At 22.2% G+C, this 18,792-nt stretch overlaps 2 protein-coding genes across 3 annotated transcripts; both read right to left on the reverse strand.

The window, feature by feature from the left end:
* Window positions 1-1,250: 1,250 nt before the first annotated feature.
* On the reverse strand, window positions 1,251-18,643 carry LOC127279665 (probable elongation factor 1-delta). Of its 2 annotated transcripts, XM_051302175.1 has the most exons (8): window positions 18,482-18,643; window positions 12,900-13,047; window positions 6,500-6,601; window positions 6,133-6,229; window positions 5,111-5,280; window positions 4,580-4,649; window positions 4,346-4,471; window positions 1,251-2,409 (listed from the first exon to the last, which is right to left on the reverse strand). In XM_051302175.1, the coding sequence occupies exons 2-8, from the start codon at window positions 12,990-12,992 to the stop codon at window positions 2,255-2,257; spliced, it is 813 nt and encodes a 270-aa protein (XP_051158132.1). In that variant the 5' UTR covers window positions 12,993-13,047; window positions 18,482-18,643; the 3' UTR covers window positions 1,251-2,254. The 2 variants fall into 2 exon arrangements, with proteins under 2 accessions (XP_051158132.1, XP_051158133.1); XM_051302176.1 differs by lacking the exon at window positions 6,500-6,601.
* Window positions 13,210-14,579, reverse strand: LOC127279664 (protein artemis). The gene has a single exon (XM_051302174.1). It carries the CDS (start codon window positions 14,527-14,529, stop codon window positions 13,339-13,341), a length of 1,191 nt encoding a protein of 396 aa, XP_051158131.1. The 5' UTR covers window positions 14,530-14,579; the 3' UTR covers window positions 13,210-13,338.
* Window positions 18,644-18,792: the final 149 nt, after the last annotated feature.

Consider the following 18,792-nt stretch of genomic DNA (forward strand, 5'->3'; position numbering starts at 1 on the left):
TGAAAATCGATTTTTAGGATATTTTTTCTATTTCATTGGAGTAAATTTCTAATTTAAGCTTGCAACCAAAAAATCTTTATTTCTTTTTTTGAAGAAAAAAAAACAGGTTAAAAGAAAATAATTTTCGATTTTTTGAAAAGTGCATTTTTTTCAAACAATTTCTATAATAATAATAATAATAAAGGTCTCGGATAAACTTTATTTTAATTAAAATTTAATAATTTTAATAATTTCTCTATTTCAATTATTTAACAAATTTGTAACTAAAAATTCTTCACTAAATTAATTATTTTTCATAACTTAATGAAATTCTTCACAAATTCTAATCATCATAAACTATTTTTCAATTAAAATTTTTATGAATTTTAATAATTGTTTACAATTTTTAAAAAATTAGCATATAAAATTACCAAACATTTTTAATTCAAAATCACTTGAAATTTAATTCTTTACAAAAATTTCAATTATTTTTAATGATTTATAAAATATTCTTCGAAAATTTAATTAAGTATCTGTTGTATTTGTATATTTTAATACAATCTTTTGACATTCAATTATTATTTTCAAAAATTTAAATTAAAAAGCTTGTAAAATTTAATTATTTTTAAAATATTCAATTTAAAATTTTTTGAAATTTTTTCAATTACAACTCTTCTGAAATTGAATTATTTTTATAATATTCTTCGAAAATTTAACAATCTGAAACCATTTTTCTTTTAACAAGTTTTCAAATTATTGTATCTTTGTCTGCAATTTCAAACAAATTTTTTAGTAACAAAAATTATCAAAAATTTTAAATTAAAAATCACTTGAAGTTCAATTAATTTCAAAAATCTAAATTGTAAATCTTTGAAAATTCAATTACTTTTAAAAAATGTTATCTAAAATTATTTATGATAAATTATTTTTAGTTCTGTAAAATTTAATTATTGTCTGAAAATTAAAAAAATCTTTTGAATTTCAATTATTTCTAAAAATTTCAACTTTAACTCTTTCAAAATTATTATTTAAAAAAACATTTATTAAAAAATCTGTAAAACTTAATTAAGTATTGCCTGAAATTTTTTTGACCATCAAAACTAAAAACTATGACAAAATTTTAAATTCGAATAAAAATTGCTTAAAATAGATTTTTGAAAAAATTAAAAAAATTGAACTTAAAATTTTTTTTTTAAGAAATTTGTCCTACATAAATAAAATTTTGAAAAATAATTTCATAAGAAACAAGGTGATATTAAGTAAAAATAAAGTTATATTCATTTACTAATTTATTAGTTTTAATCGTAATTAACAACCACTGCAGTAGCAACACGAGTTTTTACGCTGTTTTACAGTATAATGAATAGGATAATTCGACGGATTACACTTGTCCTCTATTTACATTAAAAATGTTAATTAATAAAAATATTATTCCCGATTTTTCTTACATATTTAATTGATCGTATATTTTTGAGTTTTTAAGTACGTATAGTTTTAAATTAAAATCATTTCTTCTAATTAAATTATATTCCCTATATTATTTTTTTTTTTTTTTATTCAGATGTTAAAAAAACACAAATACATAACGTTGATCAGATCATTTGACAAACAAAAAAAATATATCGAGCATCCGATAATTTTACAAAATATTATTTCTCTGCAGTTTGCAACAAACAGATTTTCTTTTTTCACTTAAAATGAAATGCGTCTATAGTAAAAAGTTTTTTTTTTTGTTTAACAATTTTTTTTTCCAGACATTCTTAAGCTAATAACAAAACAAATAATTCACTTAAATTATTAAAATTAACATGTAAGTGTTTTTCCATATAATTTTAAATGAAGAATAGAAGATAAATAATTTTACGGAAGACAAAAAACGACGTTAATTTGAGTAAAAATAAAACGTTTTTTATTCCATTGATCTTTCTATTATTTATCTGATATTCTTTATTTAAAATTAATGTAGGATTACTTTTTTTTCCACACAAACGTTTGATGACTATATAATTTAGAACATTCTATTTTCATTTGACTAATTGTGAATTAATTTGAGCAAAAAAGCACCTTCCATAGTCGTACTCTTCCTTTCATTCACTTTCTTACTAGAGCTCTTTTCACACACAAATGGGGTGTAATGGGAAGTTATAAAGTGATTATTCTCGCATGGATATTGCTAGTGGAATGAAAAATGGCCCCCATAGCCCTTTCGCAGTTACGACTAAAGTTAAAAAAAATTTTTTTTTTTTTTTTTTTGTTCTTTTGAGTAGAAATTAAGTTAAACTTTGTTGAAGGCAGCTATGTCCACACTTTGAACAAAGTCTTCTATTTCTTGGATTTGTTCAGTTAACCAGTCAATGGAAACTTTGTCATCTTCAACGACACAGGAGATTTGGAGTTTATGAATTCCATAAGCCAAAGGTACTAATTTAGCTGAAAATAAGAGAAAAATTACAGGTCTCGGATCGGCATTCAGGCGCAAAAAAAGTCGACAAAAAGTCAATTTTTTTGTTTTAATTAAATTTAATTAGTTCAAGGTGTCTAACAAGGATTGAGACAAAAATTCCCGAATATTTCTTGACTTTTTCAAATTTAAATTTTTGTAATTAATTGAACTTTAAGTGATTTTTAATGATTTCTGTTACTTAAAAATTTATTAGAAATTGCAGACAAAAATACAATAATTTGAAAACTTTTTAAATGAAAAATGGTTTCAGATAATTGAATTTTTGAAGAATATTATAAAAATCATTAAAAATAATTGAAATTTTTGCAAATTATTAAATTTCAAGTGATTTTGAATTAAAAATTTTTTAGTAATTTTAATTGCTAATTTTTTTAAAATTATAAACAATTATTAAATTTCATAAAAATTTTAATTGAAAAATAGTTTAAGATAATTGAATTTGTGAAGAATTTCATTAAAATTATTAGAAATAATTGATTTAGTGAAGAATTTTAGTTCAAAAATTTGTTAAATAATTAAAATAAAGAAGATCTGAAGAAGATCTGCATTGTATACTAAAAAGAAAACGTATTTGTGCGATTCCAAGTGAGATTTTGACTTTTTCGGAGTAGGTTAACCGATTGCAATGAAACTTTGGAATTTTGTTATATATAGTAAGACTAATCTTTAACGTAAATTTCAGCTTAAAATATTTGTTAGTTTACGAGATTTGCAATAATAACAAAAAATTTAAAACTGCTATATCTTCCGTTCTAATAAACGGATTGAGGTCTACTTTTTTTTAAAATGTCAAGGAAAATGAGAGGAATAAATCTCTTTCAGAACATTTTTTTATAATTTTACAACTAAAAAAATTATTAAATAATAATTGAATAACTTTCGCGCGACTAACTAAAATTCAATCACTTAAACGCTAAAATGATCTTACCTGTGTTTTCTTTAATGTTCCAAAGGATTTTTATTGTAAATGTAAGTTTAACTTAAGAAATTTTATTAATTTATTAGTATAAACAATTGAGATTTCTGCTAGTTGACGTGCAGACGACATTGCGCACGCAGCATTCTCACATAGCCAATTTAGTCCACGAATCACGTCAGTTGGCTATGTGAGAATGCTGCGTGCGCAATGTCGTCTGCACGTCAACTAGCAGAAATCTCAATTGTTTATACTAATAAATTAATAAAATTTCTTAAGTTAAACTTACATTTACAATAAAAATCCTTTGGAACATTAAAGAAAACACAGGTAAGATCATTTTAGCGTTTAAGTGATTGAATTTTAGTTAGTCGCGCGAAAGTTATTCAATTATTATTTAATAATTTTTTTAGTTGTAAAATTATAAAAAAATGTTCTGAAAGAGATTTATTCCTCTCATTTTCCTTGACATTTTAAAAAAAAGTAGACCTCAATCCGTTTATTAGAACGGAAGATATAGCAGTTTTAAATTTTTTGTTATTATTGCAAATCTCGTAAACTAACAAATATTTTAGGCTGAAATTTACGTTAAAGATTAGTCTTACTATATATAACAAAATTCCAAAGTTTCATTGCAATCGGTTAACCTACTCCGAAAAAGTCAAAATCTCACTTGGAATCGCACATTTTGTTTAAAAATGTTGTAAAAAAAATGTAAAAAAAAGTCGCATTTTATTAAAATAAGTCGGAAAAAGTCGTATAATCCGAGGCAAATCAGTTGCGTAGAAATTCTTTAATTAAATTGTTTTTTTTTCAATATTAGATTTAAATTTTAACTGATAATGAAATGTATGAAAGAATATGTCCAGTCAATGAATAAATAAATAATGATTAATAATCAAGGAAAATTTAAAGAATGTAAAAACCGGAAGTTCTTGAAAAACCGAAAGGCGTGGACTACTAATAAATAATACAAAGAATTATACCAGCTCCCCAAAGAAGTCCTTCAGTTACGATTTTCCTAACTTCGGTTTCCATTGCTTTCATGTCAGTCTCGTCATCCCAGGGCTTGACATCCAAAATTATATTCGATTTGGCAATGAGGGCCGGTTCTAAAATAATTTACTCAAATTATCACACATTTTTAAAAAATTTTTTTAAATAAATGAAAGATTTTTAAATTAAAATTTAAAAATTAAAAAAAAAAGGAGGAAACTTACTCTTCGACTTCTTTGCATTGTAAGCAGCAAGACGTTCCTCTCTGATTTTTGCGGCCTCTGCATCCTCGCCCTGATGATAATAAATATTAAATTAATAGTATAAGAATCTAGAGCTTTGCCCCCTGATAAAACAAATATTCAAATGAAAAATAAATATTAACACTCTCAAAAGCAATAAAGAACATTAAAACCTATTTTTCTCATAAAATGTATGGTCAAAAATAAAAATTAAAAAAAAAAAAAAAATGAAATAAAAAATATAATATAAATTCTAAGGTCTGAATTTTCATTATTCGGGAATATCTGGTGTAAAAAATGTTGTCTCGTATCCTATAAAAAAATTGAAATTAACATATTTTTTAAACCTGAATAAAGTGTAAGTGCACTATATATAGATATAAATAGAACAAACAAGCAATATCAGTCCTAGTGCTTTTATGTGATACGAACAATAATTTAAATAATAATTTTTGCAACAATTGCAAAATTACATTTACATCATCTACGTTACATTTCTAGCTTCCCACTTGCCTCTGAATCAGACCCAAATAGATCTACGTCATCGTCATCATCATTTTCCGCAGCTTTTACTTCTTTTTTAACACATACTTCGGGAGCTGCAATTGTTGATAATTTTGGTTTCTCCAAATCAGTTACACGTATCTCTAATTTCTCAACACGTTTCATTAATTCTTGCATTCCTATAAACAAAATAATAAAATACTTTAAAGTAAATTGTCTTCATAAAATCAAACAAAAAGACTTAAAAGAATTTTTTAAATACTTTATGGAAAATTAGAGAATTATTGCCTAAAAATGTTTTAAATAATTGAAATTCAGAAGAACATGATAAAAATTATTTGAGTTGAAACAATTGACTAATATTATTGAAAAATTTTAATTCGGTGAAGAATTTTAGACGATTAAATTTTTTTTTTTAATTTTCAAAGTTACATATTTAAGATTTTTAGAAATAATTGATTTTAAATTGAAATTTTTGTAGAATTAAATTGATTCAACCTTTTTTTTTTACAAATTACAGATAATAATTGAATATTTAAGATTTTTAGAAATAGTTGATTTTAAATTGAAATTTTTGTAAAATTGAATTGATTCAGACTTTTTTTTTTACAAATTACGGATAATAATTGAATATTACAAAATTTTTAATTAAATAATTGAAAATATTTTAGATGATTGAATTTTAGAAGAACTTTGTTAAAATTATTAAAAATAATTAACTTGTCGAATAATTTTAAATAAAAATTAAAAAAATAATTTAATTTCAGAAGAGCTACAATTCAGATTTTTAGATTTAATTGAATTTCAGAAGATTTTTAATTGAAAATTTTGTTATTTTGAGATGCTGATGATTTTTTAAAAAAATTTTTGACAATAATTAAATTTTAGAGAATTTGTAATTGAAAAATATTTTTAATTTTTGAATTTTCAAACTTTTTAATTCTTTTTATGAAGCAAGACACTTTTTTATTTAAAACATCAATAAATAAAAAGAATAAACATTATAATAAATTAGGTATTATTAAACGTACTATTTTTAAGTTCCTCATTTTCTTTCTCAAGAAATGTCACACGAGACGAGTCACTGTCATTTGATGGAACTTTTGCCATTGCTTCGATTCCAGCCATCTGTAAATAATATAATTTTTATTTAAAATGTAATTATTATATTTGATTTAAAATGACTTTAAGAAGAATTCTCACAAAATGTATAAATAAAATTTTGACAAAATTAAAACCTAGAAAAATAATAAAAGAAAATTAAATATTACATAGAAGGAAAGAAATGAAAAAGCAGAAAATATTTAGAAAAGAGATAATGAAAATTGATTAGCGAAGCTGATGAAACAAAATACATATTAAAAAATATAAGGGGTGAGTATTAAGCACAATACTCACACATTGTAAAGATTTTTTCATGTGTTGCTGAGCCTTGGTGATTTCATCAACTAAACTTCCACCAGTAGTAGAAACAGCAAAGCAAGTAGTTCCTTGATTTCCCTAAATTTACCGATATTCAAGATAAACTAACACCAAAGCCAATTATTGTATTACAAATTATCGTTATATATATTCTCACTGACGTTAAATGAAAATTTCAATTTCAATGATAAATTACACATAATTAAGAATCAAATTTAAAATTATTATTCAATTTTCCAAAATTAAATCTATTTATCAGTGAAAATTATAACAATAATGAAAAAAAATGTGCAATAAAATTTTTGATATTAAAATTTTTTTCACTAAATACGTGCCGATTTTATAAAAATAAAATTAACAAATTTAAAACAAATTTTTTTTTTATTTATCGATATTATTTTCGTTTTTGTAGTTTTACTACTGTCCTGAACAAATAATTTCGACCCCCCCCCCCCCCCATTGATAAAATATTTATTCTAACGCTAGTGGAGTAAATGTTAATTCAGAAAATTCTTCTTTATGATTTTTTTTTTTAAAATTGTATGCAACAAAAAAAATCAATTTTACAGGCTTCGAAGCGTAATAAGAGACTAAGAAAATTATAAAAAAGTATAATTTTTTTTTTTTTAAAAGTATCCCCAAAATTGAAAAAAAGTATAAAAAAGTGGCATCTTTAAATGAAGTAAAATTAGTTTTCAAAGTGTAAATATTTTCTTGTCTAAAAAAATTGAAAAAAAAATTCTGAGGAATAAAATTAACATCATTTTTCTCCTGATTATTTAAAAAAAAAAACTCTATTGTTAAATTTCGATTAACTTTTGGTTTTTGGTACAACGGAAGGAGAGTATGATTATTCTATAAAAATGATTTTTCACATAAATTTTTATTTTACAAAATAGCATTTAATACAGAATTTTTTTTTAAACGAATGTTTACTCAACGGAATTTTCAGAGTACCGAATTTTTATTTGACAGAATTTTTATTTTACAAAATTTCTCTTTACCCAACTGTTTGTTTGAAAAGAATTCTAATTTAACTTATATCATTAATTTATTAGAATTCTCATTCAGTAGAATTTTAAGTAATTCGAATTTTTAAATCCTAGAACTTGAAATCGGAAGCTTATATAAAATATTTAGTATTTTAAAATAACAATTTTAATTAAAAATCTCCAATAATAAAATTATTTCTAAAAATCTTAACTCCAACTCTTCCAAAAATTCAATTAATTTTTAAAATTTGTATCTCAAATTCTTTGCTAAATTAATAATTTCAATAAATTTTATCCAATTATTAAAAAATTCAATTAAAGAAAACATTTTTTAATTAAAAATTCTCTAAAATTCAATTACTGTTTAAAACTTTGTTAATAATTTTCAGCAATTTTTTTAATTTAATAAAATTTTAATTCAAAATCTTGTAAAATTCAATGATTAAAAATATTGATTCAAATTTTTTGTTGAAATAATTATTTCTATCTATTTCTAACAACTTTTATCAAAATCTTGGCATTTGAATTATTTAAAATATTTTTCAATTCAAAATACCCTAAAATTCAATTATTGTCTGAATTTCGGTTAAATTAGGAATTATTTTAAAAAAAAACAGTTGGGTAAAGAGAAATTTTTTTAAATAAAAATTATGTCAACAAAAATTTTGACAAATTAAAAATTCTATTGATTAAAAGGTCGTTTAAAAAGAAATTATATGTTAAATGCTATTTTGAAAAATGAAAATTTGTGTAAAAAAATAATTATATAAAGCAGTAGTTGACGCGGCTAATAATAAATCATCAATTTGTCGAGCTTTTAAGAATCAAAAAATTCGCTAAAATTTAAAATTCTTGAATTCTGTCATTTTTTAAATTATTTTTTGAAAAAAGTAGCATCTAGTGGCTTTTGGCCAAAAGTTGAAAAAAAGTATCAAAAAAGTAAAAAAGTGTGTCACTTCGAAGTCTAATTTTATTAATTCCAAAGAAAGGAGAATTCGAGGCGAGAAATCGTTTTAAGAAACGATAATTTTGAAAGAAAAAAGAAAATTTAAGGAATTAAGAAAAATTTAAAAATTCCCAAAATAAAAGGAAAATTTTTGTGTAAAGTAGATAAATTTTACGATTTGATTTTACGAATCAATAGAAAAATTTAAAGGAAAAAAAATTTGTTTTAAAGAAACGAAAATCGCGGTTAATCAAATTCCCCGCATGATAAAAATTAAAGTCGAAACCAACAAATTTTTTAATTTCAAATACTCAATATAGTAAGAGATTTTAAATTAGTAAAAATATGTCCAATTTATAATCGAATATTTAAACGAAACAATATTGCAACACAGAAAGTATAACACAGAAATGCAGAGTATAAAAAATTTAGTATTATTAAAAATCAAGCAAATAAGCAACAGATTTAAGAACATGCAATAGAATTTATACAAACACATCTATAATATAATATCTAATATAAAAGCCTGTATAATCCTTTATCAGGTAATGTGTTGTTTTGTTTTTTTTCTGCTCAAATTTTTTATTAAAATTTTTAAAATGAACAAAAGTGATTTTTAAATAACAATTCTTCTAATCTAAATTAAACCAATTATTCAACAGTAAGAACATGAAAATAGTTTCGTGCAAAATTAAAAGTCAAAAAAATATATATTATTAAAATAATATAATATGCACTTTGTCAAAAATTGTATGAATCACAAAATTCATCAACACATTTTTTATATACCTGAGTAATTAATTTTTCTTTGGACTCTTGAAAATTAATTTTATCTTCTTCCTTACATCTGCTCTTTTTGTCAGCCTTATTTTTTTTTTCTTTGGCTTCTTTTAGTTTAAGTTTTTTAGAATTAACATTGGAAATAATTTCCTGTTCTTTTGGTTTTGTTTCGAGAACAACTTCTTTTTCTAAAATAGATTCCTCTTTTTTATCAATTGATTTAGAATTCTTTTTTTGGTTCTTAACATTATGAACAGTTTCATTAGAAACATTGTCAAAAACTTTATTTTCCTTATTTTTTTTAGGCTTCGATTTAGTTTGATTATTATTAGAATTTATAATACTTGAATTCTCAGCAGATGACAAATTATTAGGATTAAGTAAACATTGATCTGCATTCTTACGAGACACCTTCTTGCAATAAGTTCCAAGCTATGGAAAAATATGAAAAGAGATCTTTTGCGAAAGTACTCACTATAGTTATAATCCCTGCAGTGTTTTTAGTTTTTTTTTTTTTTTTTTTCAAGTATATTGTTAGTACTCTTTGGAATATTATAACTGATCTTAGAAAAACATAAAATTTATATATTGATTTAATAAAAAATTAGTCGATTTTATGAGTTTTTCATTAAAATGTTATTCAGGTAGTTTTTTTTTTAAATTTCAAATTAAAAACAAAATGTTACATATTATATTTTGAAGGATAACATTTAGTTTTTCTAAGTTCATTATAATGATGCATAGAGACAGGAACTTTATGCTTTTCACAAATTATGCCTTTAAAAGTTTAGTTTTATTTTTTGCTTATGTTTTACATCTGACAAATTTTTACTTAAGCTCAAAATTATAAAATATATTTAATCTAATAATATTATGAAAAAAAAAAATTAAGGATTTTTCAACGTTTTTAAAGGTCAAAAATCATTTTTTTTTTGTTTTGTTCAATGTCCACTTTCAACGTAGAAAATATAAAACTATTTTTTTTATTTATCACGATAAAATAATCATATAAATGAAAATTACGCGATTGCGATAAAAAAAAGAGTAAACATTGTAAAAAGAAGTATAATTTTGAAAAATTTTAATTATTGGAAGAAAAAATTTTTAAATTATAAATTTGAAACTGGTCAAACGAAGTACGCAATGTTTATGATAAACGATTTTTAAAGAAATAATTTTTTAAAATGAAAAATTCTATATTTTTATGCCTAAAAAATATTCCTTGTAGTTTTCATTAATCAACAAATTACAAAAAAAATATTTTTTTAGGCAAAAAATTATAATATTTTTTATTTTAAAAAATTATTTCTTTAAAAATCGTTTATCATAAACGTTGCGTACTTTAGCTTCGTCTGGTTAAAAATTAATATTTTCTATTTTATGTTTTTAGGAACTAAATTTTAATAATTCAATGTTTTTGTTTAATTATTTAATATCCTTGTAATTAAATATCATCAAAAATCGTTATTATTTTCAAAATTGTAATTTGCAAATAAAATAAAAAAATAATTCTAAATAAATTCTTCGAAAATTGAATTACTTTTGAAATTTTTAATTTAAAATCATTTAAGGTGGAAGGGCCCACGCAGTAAGTCAAAAGCAAACTTTTTTTTTCTAAAAGTTGAAAAAAAAAGTAAATTCTATTATGTAAAATAAAAAATCATATTTTCAAATAATTTTTTTATGTTAGAACGTACAAATTTGTAAAAAATAAAAATTAAAAAAAAAATAGTAATATTTTGAACAATGTAGTGTTTCGCCGTGCGAGACATGGCAACACTGCAGTCACTGCAGAACAGCTGATGCACACAGCACACAGCTAATTTCTACGTAATTTATTTTAAATCAAAATAAAATATAATGAATTGTTTCAAGAATAAATAATTATGAGTTACAAGAATTTATTCATTAACTTTCTTGAAAAAAAGATAAGTAAAGCAATATGTTCTAAATACTTGGATATATTTAAATCTTCCCGCCATTCAATTTCTCCCTCACAAAAGTTGCGCTGTTGCTACGTTCTCTGTGTCTCTCGTGTCATAGAAAAAATTACATCCAACTTTAATTTTTGGATTAAAAATACTCGGTAACTAAACAGTAAATTGTACAATACTTGAAGCATTATGATCCTTGAATTTCAAATTAATTTTGCTTTAATTTTGAGATGAATCCTTATTGAGCATAAAAAGTTATGAAGTAATATATATCGAGTTGTCAGTTTTTCGTTCGCAGCGGCCATAAGCACAATGCTAAGTAATAAGAAAAATAGTGAATTTCGGACGACAATATCTTGAAAACCGTACGATAAAAATTGCTCATATTTAACAATAATGTGCATTAATATGTTATTCAATTTTGCTGAAAGTTTTACACGATTCCGTACACTTTGTGATTTTGACCCTTCCACCTTAAACTATAATGTCCAAATTTTCAATTACAACTATTTCAAAATTGAATTATAATATAATACAAATAATTATATTATTTATAAACCTTTTTAACTAAAACTCTAAAAATTTTATCATTTTCAAAAATTTTTAATGAATTTCTTTGATAATTTACTGATTTTAAAAATTTATATATTAAAAATATTGTTTTTTTTTAAACATTAATTTTAATTCCTATTGTGAAAACAAAAATTAATATTAATTATTATTAATTTAATATTATTTGCATCTCTTCGAAATATCAAATTCCTATTCAATTAGCACAAAATATTGAAAAATTTTAATTAAACTTTTTTAGATATTTATATGTATTAAGTTTTTTATAAATATAATATATTAAATAAATATTAAAATTTGAAATATTAAAATTTTCAAGTGAAAAAAAAAATTTTATTGCTGTAAAAAAATTAATAATCTTCTAAAATTTAATTATTTAAAAAAAAATTAATTAAAATTATTCTTTTTAATGCTTTTGCAAATTGCAAATATTTTTTGTTAATTATTTTTTTTAAAACAAATTTAAAAACTAAAGAACATTTTTGAAATTTATGAATTTATTTATTTTTGAATTTAAGCTTCTAAGCATAAAGTTCCAGTCTCTAATGATGCAATAATTTCAAGAATAAGATTTTAGTAACATACACTTGATACTTCCAACCACCAGATATTCCCTAAAGCTGAGTTTAATAAAATATTAGTAAGTGTTAGTACATCACAGAGACAGAAAAGATTGATGCAAGTTAATTATGACGCTGAAGTTACCAACGTTGATTCGACGAATCGACGAACGAATTTTTCGTTTTCAGATTAGTTTAAAGGCCAAGAAGCAATTTTTTAAAATTGAAACTTCTTTATTTTGGTCCCGAATACATCTTTAAATACTAAAACTCCTCAATTAAGGCGGGGAAATCTTCAATCTTAGGAAAAAAAAAATTCTTTTCGTCGATTCAACGTTGGTAACTTCAGTGTCATAGTTAATTAAGGAAACACTGAAAACTTAATTAATCCCAAATATTATAATTTCAAGTATAACATTCAATGATAATAATTATTTCTAATCATTTTCATGATTTTAACTTTTATTTTCTAAAAATTAGTTCACTCAAGTCTTTTTTTTCCCATTTTATATGTTTTAAGAATATAATTTCTATACTATGGATAAAGCGCAAAATGTATTTTCAAGAAAAAAAAAAAATAATTAATATAATTACCTTAGCCGCCCTTTCATGGAAAAGACATTCAGCTTTGTCGTACGATGGTTTTTCTACCCAAACCTTTTCTTGTGCCAATGCAGTAGCTGCCATTTTCTTTTTTTTATGAATTTAGAGATTTAAAATCTTAAATACGGGAATACAAATCCTGAAACAAACATACAAAGAACAATAAGTGTGAAATAATATATTAGTTTTTTAATTACAAGGAGAATAACTCACATTTTTTTTTCCAATAAAAATCCCCAATATTTTTGAAGTTATTAAATTAATATTTATACATTAAAGAACAGTTACTATTTTTTATTTAAAAAAAATTTATTTAATTATTCACTAAATATAAAAATATGAAATACATCATTGTCAAATTAATAAAACTAATTTTGTTAAATTACAATAAAATTACTTTGTCATTGTATTAAAAAAAAAAAAAAAATGGTCATTCACTATCGCTAAAAATTTCTGATTTAAAAGTACTTGTAGAAGAACTAGGTTTTGTAAAATTTAACTCATGATTAACAATTTTTACTATCTCTTGCCCTTTTCTTTTTGTAAATTCAATCAATAAATCGTACAATTGATCATGTTCCTCTGAATTTTTAGGAAGAACACAAGGGAAAATTTCCTTTGCTGGAAAATATTGCAAAAATGATTTTAATTCATTGCACGATGCATGTGACGAATAACATACTGATAATTGTCTTTTATCAAATTCATCCCATTCTGCTATTTTATTTGTCTCTAATTTACCACCCCATTTAAGAACAGATATATGAATTGATAAAATATTACTTTCATCAACGTCTAAACGACATGGAAGACATTTTTTATTTCGCCTATAATTTCCCATTGATAAGCATGCATGTAAAGGTGTACTATCAGCATCATTTGTTATATAAGGTGAAATTTCTGATATTTGCCTATAAACATTATAAACCATATCTAAAACATGAATTTTCCTCTTTAATGCAATAGATATTTCACGAAAAACATATTCAAGACCATAAGTATAAGTTAATTTTAAAAGAACAACATTTTTAAAATTATTTGCCAACCAATTTACAGTAGCCTTCTTTATTTCCTCAACACTTTCTTTTCTTGTTGGGATATTTGAATAATTTAAATTTAAAAATGTTGTATCCAAATAAATTTTATCAAATTTCAATGGATACAATTTTTTACCATCACAATCGTGTAATGGTTTTATTTTTGACAAATCATTTGAATTAATACGAAAATCACCAGTGTATAAAAATTTCTTATTATTATATTCAAATAGAAACATAACAGATCCAGGACAATGTCCAGCGGGAATTAATGTTACTGTAACATAATTATTACAATGTTTTCTTTTATAATCAATTATCACTGGATTCGATAGACTTAAACTTTTAATATTCGTCGGTTCAATTAAATTAAATCTTGATGTTAAAATAATTTTTGTTATTTCACTACAATATAAAAATTTATTATATCGTGATAAATTATTAATAAAATAATTATCTAATCCTTTCATGTGATCGGAATGAACGTGACTTAGAAAATAAACGGAAGACTCAAGATTTTCATTTGTAAAACAATCCACTGATATTCCCGGTATTTCTTCAATAGGCCCAGCAAAAGTCGACATTCCGGGCAACTTTTTTTTTTTTTGTATTTCTGAAAACCAAAGTTTACTAATCACCTGTGCATGTTTTAATAAAATATTAATTACTCGAATTTTATTCAATACTTATATATGTAATTATTTTTGTTCTCGAAGCTCAGGCCTCGGATCGACTTTAAGGCACAAAAAAATGTGTCGATTTACATTACAAAAAAAGTCGAAACAGTCGATTATTTAATTTTAATTAAATTTAATTAATTTATTTCTTTATTTATTTAATAAAAATAATTATTTTACTTTAAATTATTATTGTTAATAGATATTAATTTTATTAATTCCTTAATAAGAATTATTCTATAGGAATATTATCAAGAAAATTTATTTCGAATATTTCAGAATCAAAGGCGTAAATTTTTAAAATTTTAATTTAGACAAATTTCTAAAAAAAAATTCTGATAACAATTCAATTTTACAATTTTTATTTGAAACTTTTTTAAATAATTGATTTTTTTAAAGAAATATTAAAATTATTAAAAATAATTCAACTTTGGAAGAGTTATAGTTGAAATTTTTAGAAATAATTAAATTTCAAAAGATTTTGTTAAATTTTAGACAATAATACAAAATTGAAAATAATTTATCAAATAATTTTAGACAAAATTTTTTAAAAGTTATTGAATTTTCAAAGATTTATTTTTACATTCCTTAATAAGAATAATTCTACAAGAATATTATCAAGAAAATTTATTTTGAATATTTCAATACCGAACTAAGACAAATTTTCAAAATTTTAAAGAAACTGAAGGTTACCAACGTTAATTCAACGAAAAAATAAAATTTAAGGATTCTAATTCCCATCAATGAAATTTGATTATTTTCAACCCTCTGAAACTTGAAATAAAAAAAAAAAAACAATATTTATCATTGTTTTGTCCCGGATTTTCCGCAAATTTCAAAATTTCAAGTAATTTTGATATTTCCTTGACTCGGAAGCAATTTTTCTCGTTTGACAATTATTTGTTTCAATGCTTGGAAGCATTTTAAAAAAATAGAAAAATTGCTTCCGAGGCGGGGAAAACAATATTTATCATTGTTTTGTCACGGATTTTTCGAAAATCCCGAAATTTCAAAAAAAAAAAATTACTATTTCCTCGTCTCGGAAGCAATTTTTCGCGTTTGATAAAAAAAAATTTGCTTCCGAGGCACGAAGCTGAAGTACGCAACGTTTATGATAAACGATTTTTAAAGAAATAATTTTTTAAAATGAAAAATTCTACAATTTTTAGTCTAAAATATATTTCTTGTTGTTTTCATTAATCAACAAAATTATAAAAAAAATATTTTTTAGGCAAAAAATTATAGAATTTTTCATTATTAAAAATTATTTCTTTAAAAATCGTTTATCACATAAACGTTGTGTACTTCAGTTTCGTTCCGAGGCGAGGAAATAGCATATTACTTGAAATTTCTGGATTTTCAAAAAAAATTCAAAATCACTGTTTTCCCCGCCTCGGAAGCAATTCTTTTGTTTTTTAAAATGCTTCCAGCATTGAAACAAATAATTGTCAAACGAGAAAAATTGCTTCCGAGTCGAGGAAATAGCAAAATTACTTGAAATTTCGAAATTTTCGGAAAATCCGGGACAAAACAATGATAAATATTGTTTTTTTTTTATTTCAGGTTTCAGAGGGTTGAAAATAATCAAATTTTATTGATGGGAATTAGAATCCTTAAATTTTATTGTTTCGTTGAATCAACGTTGGTAAGTTCAATTTCATAAATTTTAATTAAGTAGGACCTATTTCTAAAAAAAAATTTTTAAAGTTCCATTTAAAAATTTTTTTAAAGTCTAATTCAAATAATTTGAATTTAAAATTTTTACCTAGTTTTTAGTTTTAATGGTCAAACTAAAAAAATTCGGAAAATAATTAAGTTAAAGGTTTTATAAATAATTGAATTTTTAAAGAATTATTAAAATTATTAAAAATAATAATTTAATTTTTAAAGAAATATTAAAATTATTAAAAATGATAATTTAATTTTGGAAGAGTTACACTTAAATTTTTTTAGAAATACTTGAAATTCATAATTTGTTTAAATTTTACAGAATTGAAAATAATTTAACAAATAATTTTTGATAACCTTCTTTAAAAATAATTACATTGAAATCAGTTTAAGATAATTGAATTTGTAAAGAATTTCATTCAAATTATTTAAAATAATTAATTTAGAGAATAATTTTAGTTGAAAATTTGGTAAATAATTGAAATAAAAAAGACCTGAATAAGATCTGTAATGTATAATAAAAAAGACGTATTTTGTTTAAAAATTTTTGTTAAAAAAATGTAAAAAAAATCGCATTTTATTAAAATAAGTCGAAAAAAGTCGGATTTTCGAAAAAAAAGTCGGAAAATTTCGTATAATCCGAGACCTGGATTTTTTTAATTAATTTAACTTCAAGTGACTTTAAATTAAATGTTTTTGTAATTTCTGTTGATGAAGAATTTATTAGAAATTACAGACAAAAATTGAATTTTAAAAGTTTGTAATTGAAAAATGCTTTCAAATAATTGAATTTTTGAAATTAATTGAATTTAAGTGATTTTTAATTTAAATTTTTGATGATTTCTGTTACTAAAAAAATTTGTTCATTTGAACGTTCAAAATTTTTGGCTCATTTAGAAATTGCAGACAAAAATTGAATTAAAAAATTTTTCAATTCAAAAATGCTTGCACATACCTAATAGAATTTTCGAAAAATATTATAAAAATCATTAAAAATAATTGAATTTTAGAAGAGTTGTTATTGAAATTATTAAACTTCAAAAACTTTTATAGGGAAAATTTTTAAAATAATTGAATGTTTTAAAATTGAAATTTTTGGTGACTTTATTTATTTTTTTTTAAAATTGTAAACAATTGTTGAGTTTCATAAAATTTTCATTTGAAAAATAATTTAAAATAATTGAATTTGTGAAGAATTTTATTAAAATTATTTTAAAATAATTAATTTAGTGAAGAATTTTAGGTGAAAATTTGTTAAATATTTGAAATAAAGATCTGCATCGTATACTAAAAAAGACGTATTTTGTTTAAAAATTTTGTAAAAAAAAGTCGAAAAAGTCGCATATTATTTAAATAAGTCGAAAAAAGTCATAAAAAGTCGAATAATCCGAGGCCTGAAAGGTTTATTTTCAAAATGCATTATTTGAAAAAAAAAAATGGTAGAATTACAAGAGAAAGCAAGAAGAACAATTTTAAAAGAAAAATAATTTATTGCCGTTATTTACTAATTTTCAAAAAGGAAACAGATATTTTGTTGTATATATACTAATTTATCGTGTTCCAAATCCTAAAAGTGACCTTTCAATGTCACAAGTAATAAACCAGGTGACTAATAATTGGGAAAGACATTATGTAAACAAAAACTTTATTAAAATTATTACTTATAAAGATTATAAAATTAAATTACTTTATAACAGTATTTAAAAAAATTGTAGATTTTAAATAGAAAAATTTATACTCTAGTTGGAAAACATATTAACCTATTTTAAATAATTCTTGACTGAAAATTTTTAAAAAAAGTTATAAAGAATTTTCACATAAACATATTGGAATTTCTTTTAACTATTAAAATAATAAAAATCACTTCTGAAATTACTTATTTTTTGTGATAATCAAAAAACAGCTGTGTACCTATAAGGTTATGTTCAAAAAAAAAGAAGTTATAAAATCTCAATAAAAACTTAATTTAATCAATAAAAAGAGAAAATTAATTTTGTTCAATTTTTAATATTTATTAGTTTACGTGGCTTCTTTTCAGCAAAAAAAAAGAAAGGAAGAAATTATTAAAATATACCATGTGCCGTATTGATCGGATTCTTTCAATAAAATATTAACCAAATCTCAAGTGGAAAGTAATGATTATTTATAAATAAAATCCCTTATTCGTCTGGTTTAATAATTTTATAAATACCTTTTAATTTTTCGTTAAGTTTAACACTGTAAATTTTCCTTCAGAATGTCCAAAAACTTATCTACCGGATGCTCTACTGCCTTCTTTTGCTCTTGGAATTCTGAGAGGAGAAAAAAAATACAAGTTCGGTTTTCGGTATCGAACTGACTAATTGCGTGTACTTACATGCGCAATGTTAACCAATGAACGCGTTTTTGACAAACCACATTTGAAAAATTATTTTTGAAAAAATTAATTTTTTTTTTTACTCTAGTTTTAAATTTATAATTATGTGAAATAAAATGAGTTTCAAAAATTTATCTATTTAAAGA

The sequence above is a fragment of the Leptopilina boulardi genome, unplaced genomic scaffold (assembly GCF_019393585.1).
Source record: "Leptopilina boulardi isolate dan_hultmark-lab unplaced genomic scaffold, ZJU_Lbou_2.1 LbouV2_221, whole genome shotgun sequence".
NCBI lineage: Eukaryota > Metazoa > Arthropoda > Insecta > Hymenoptera > Figitidae > Leptopilina > Leptopilina boulardi.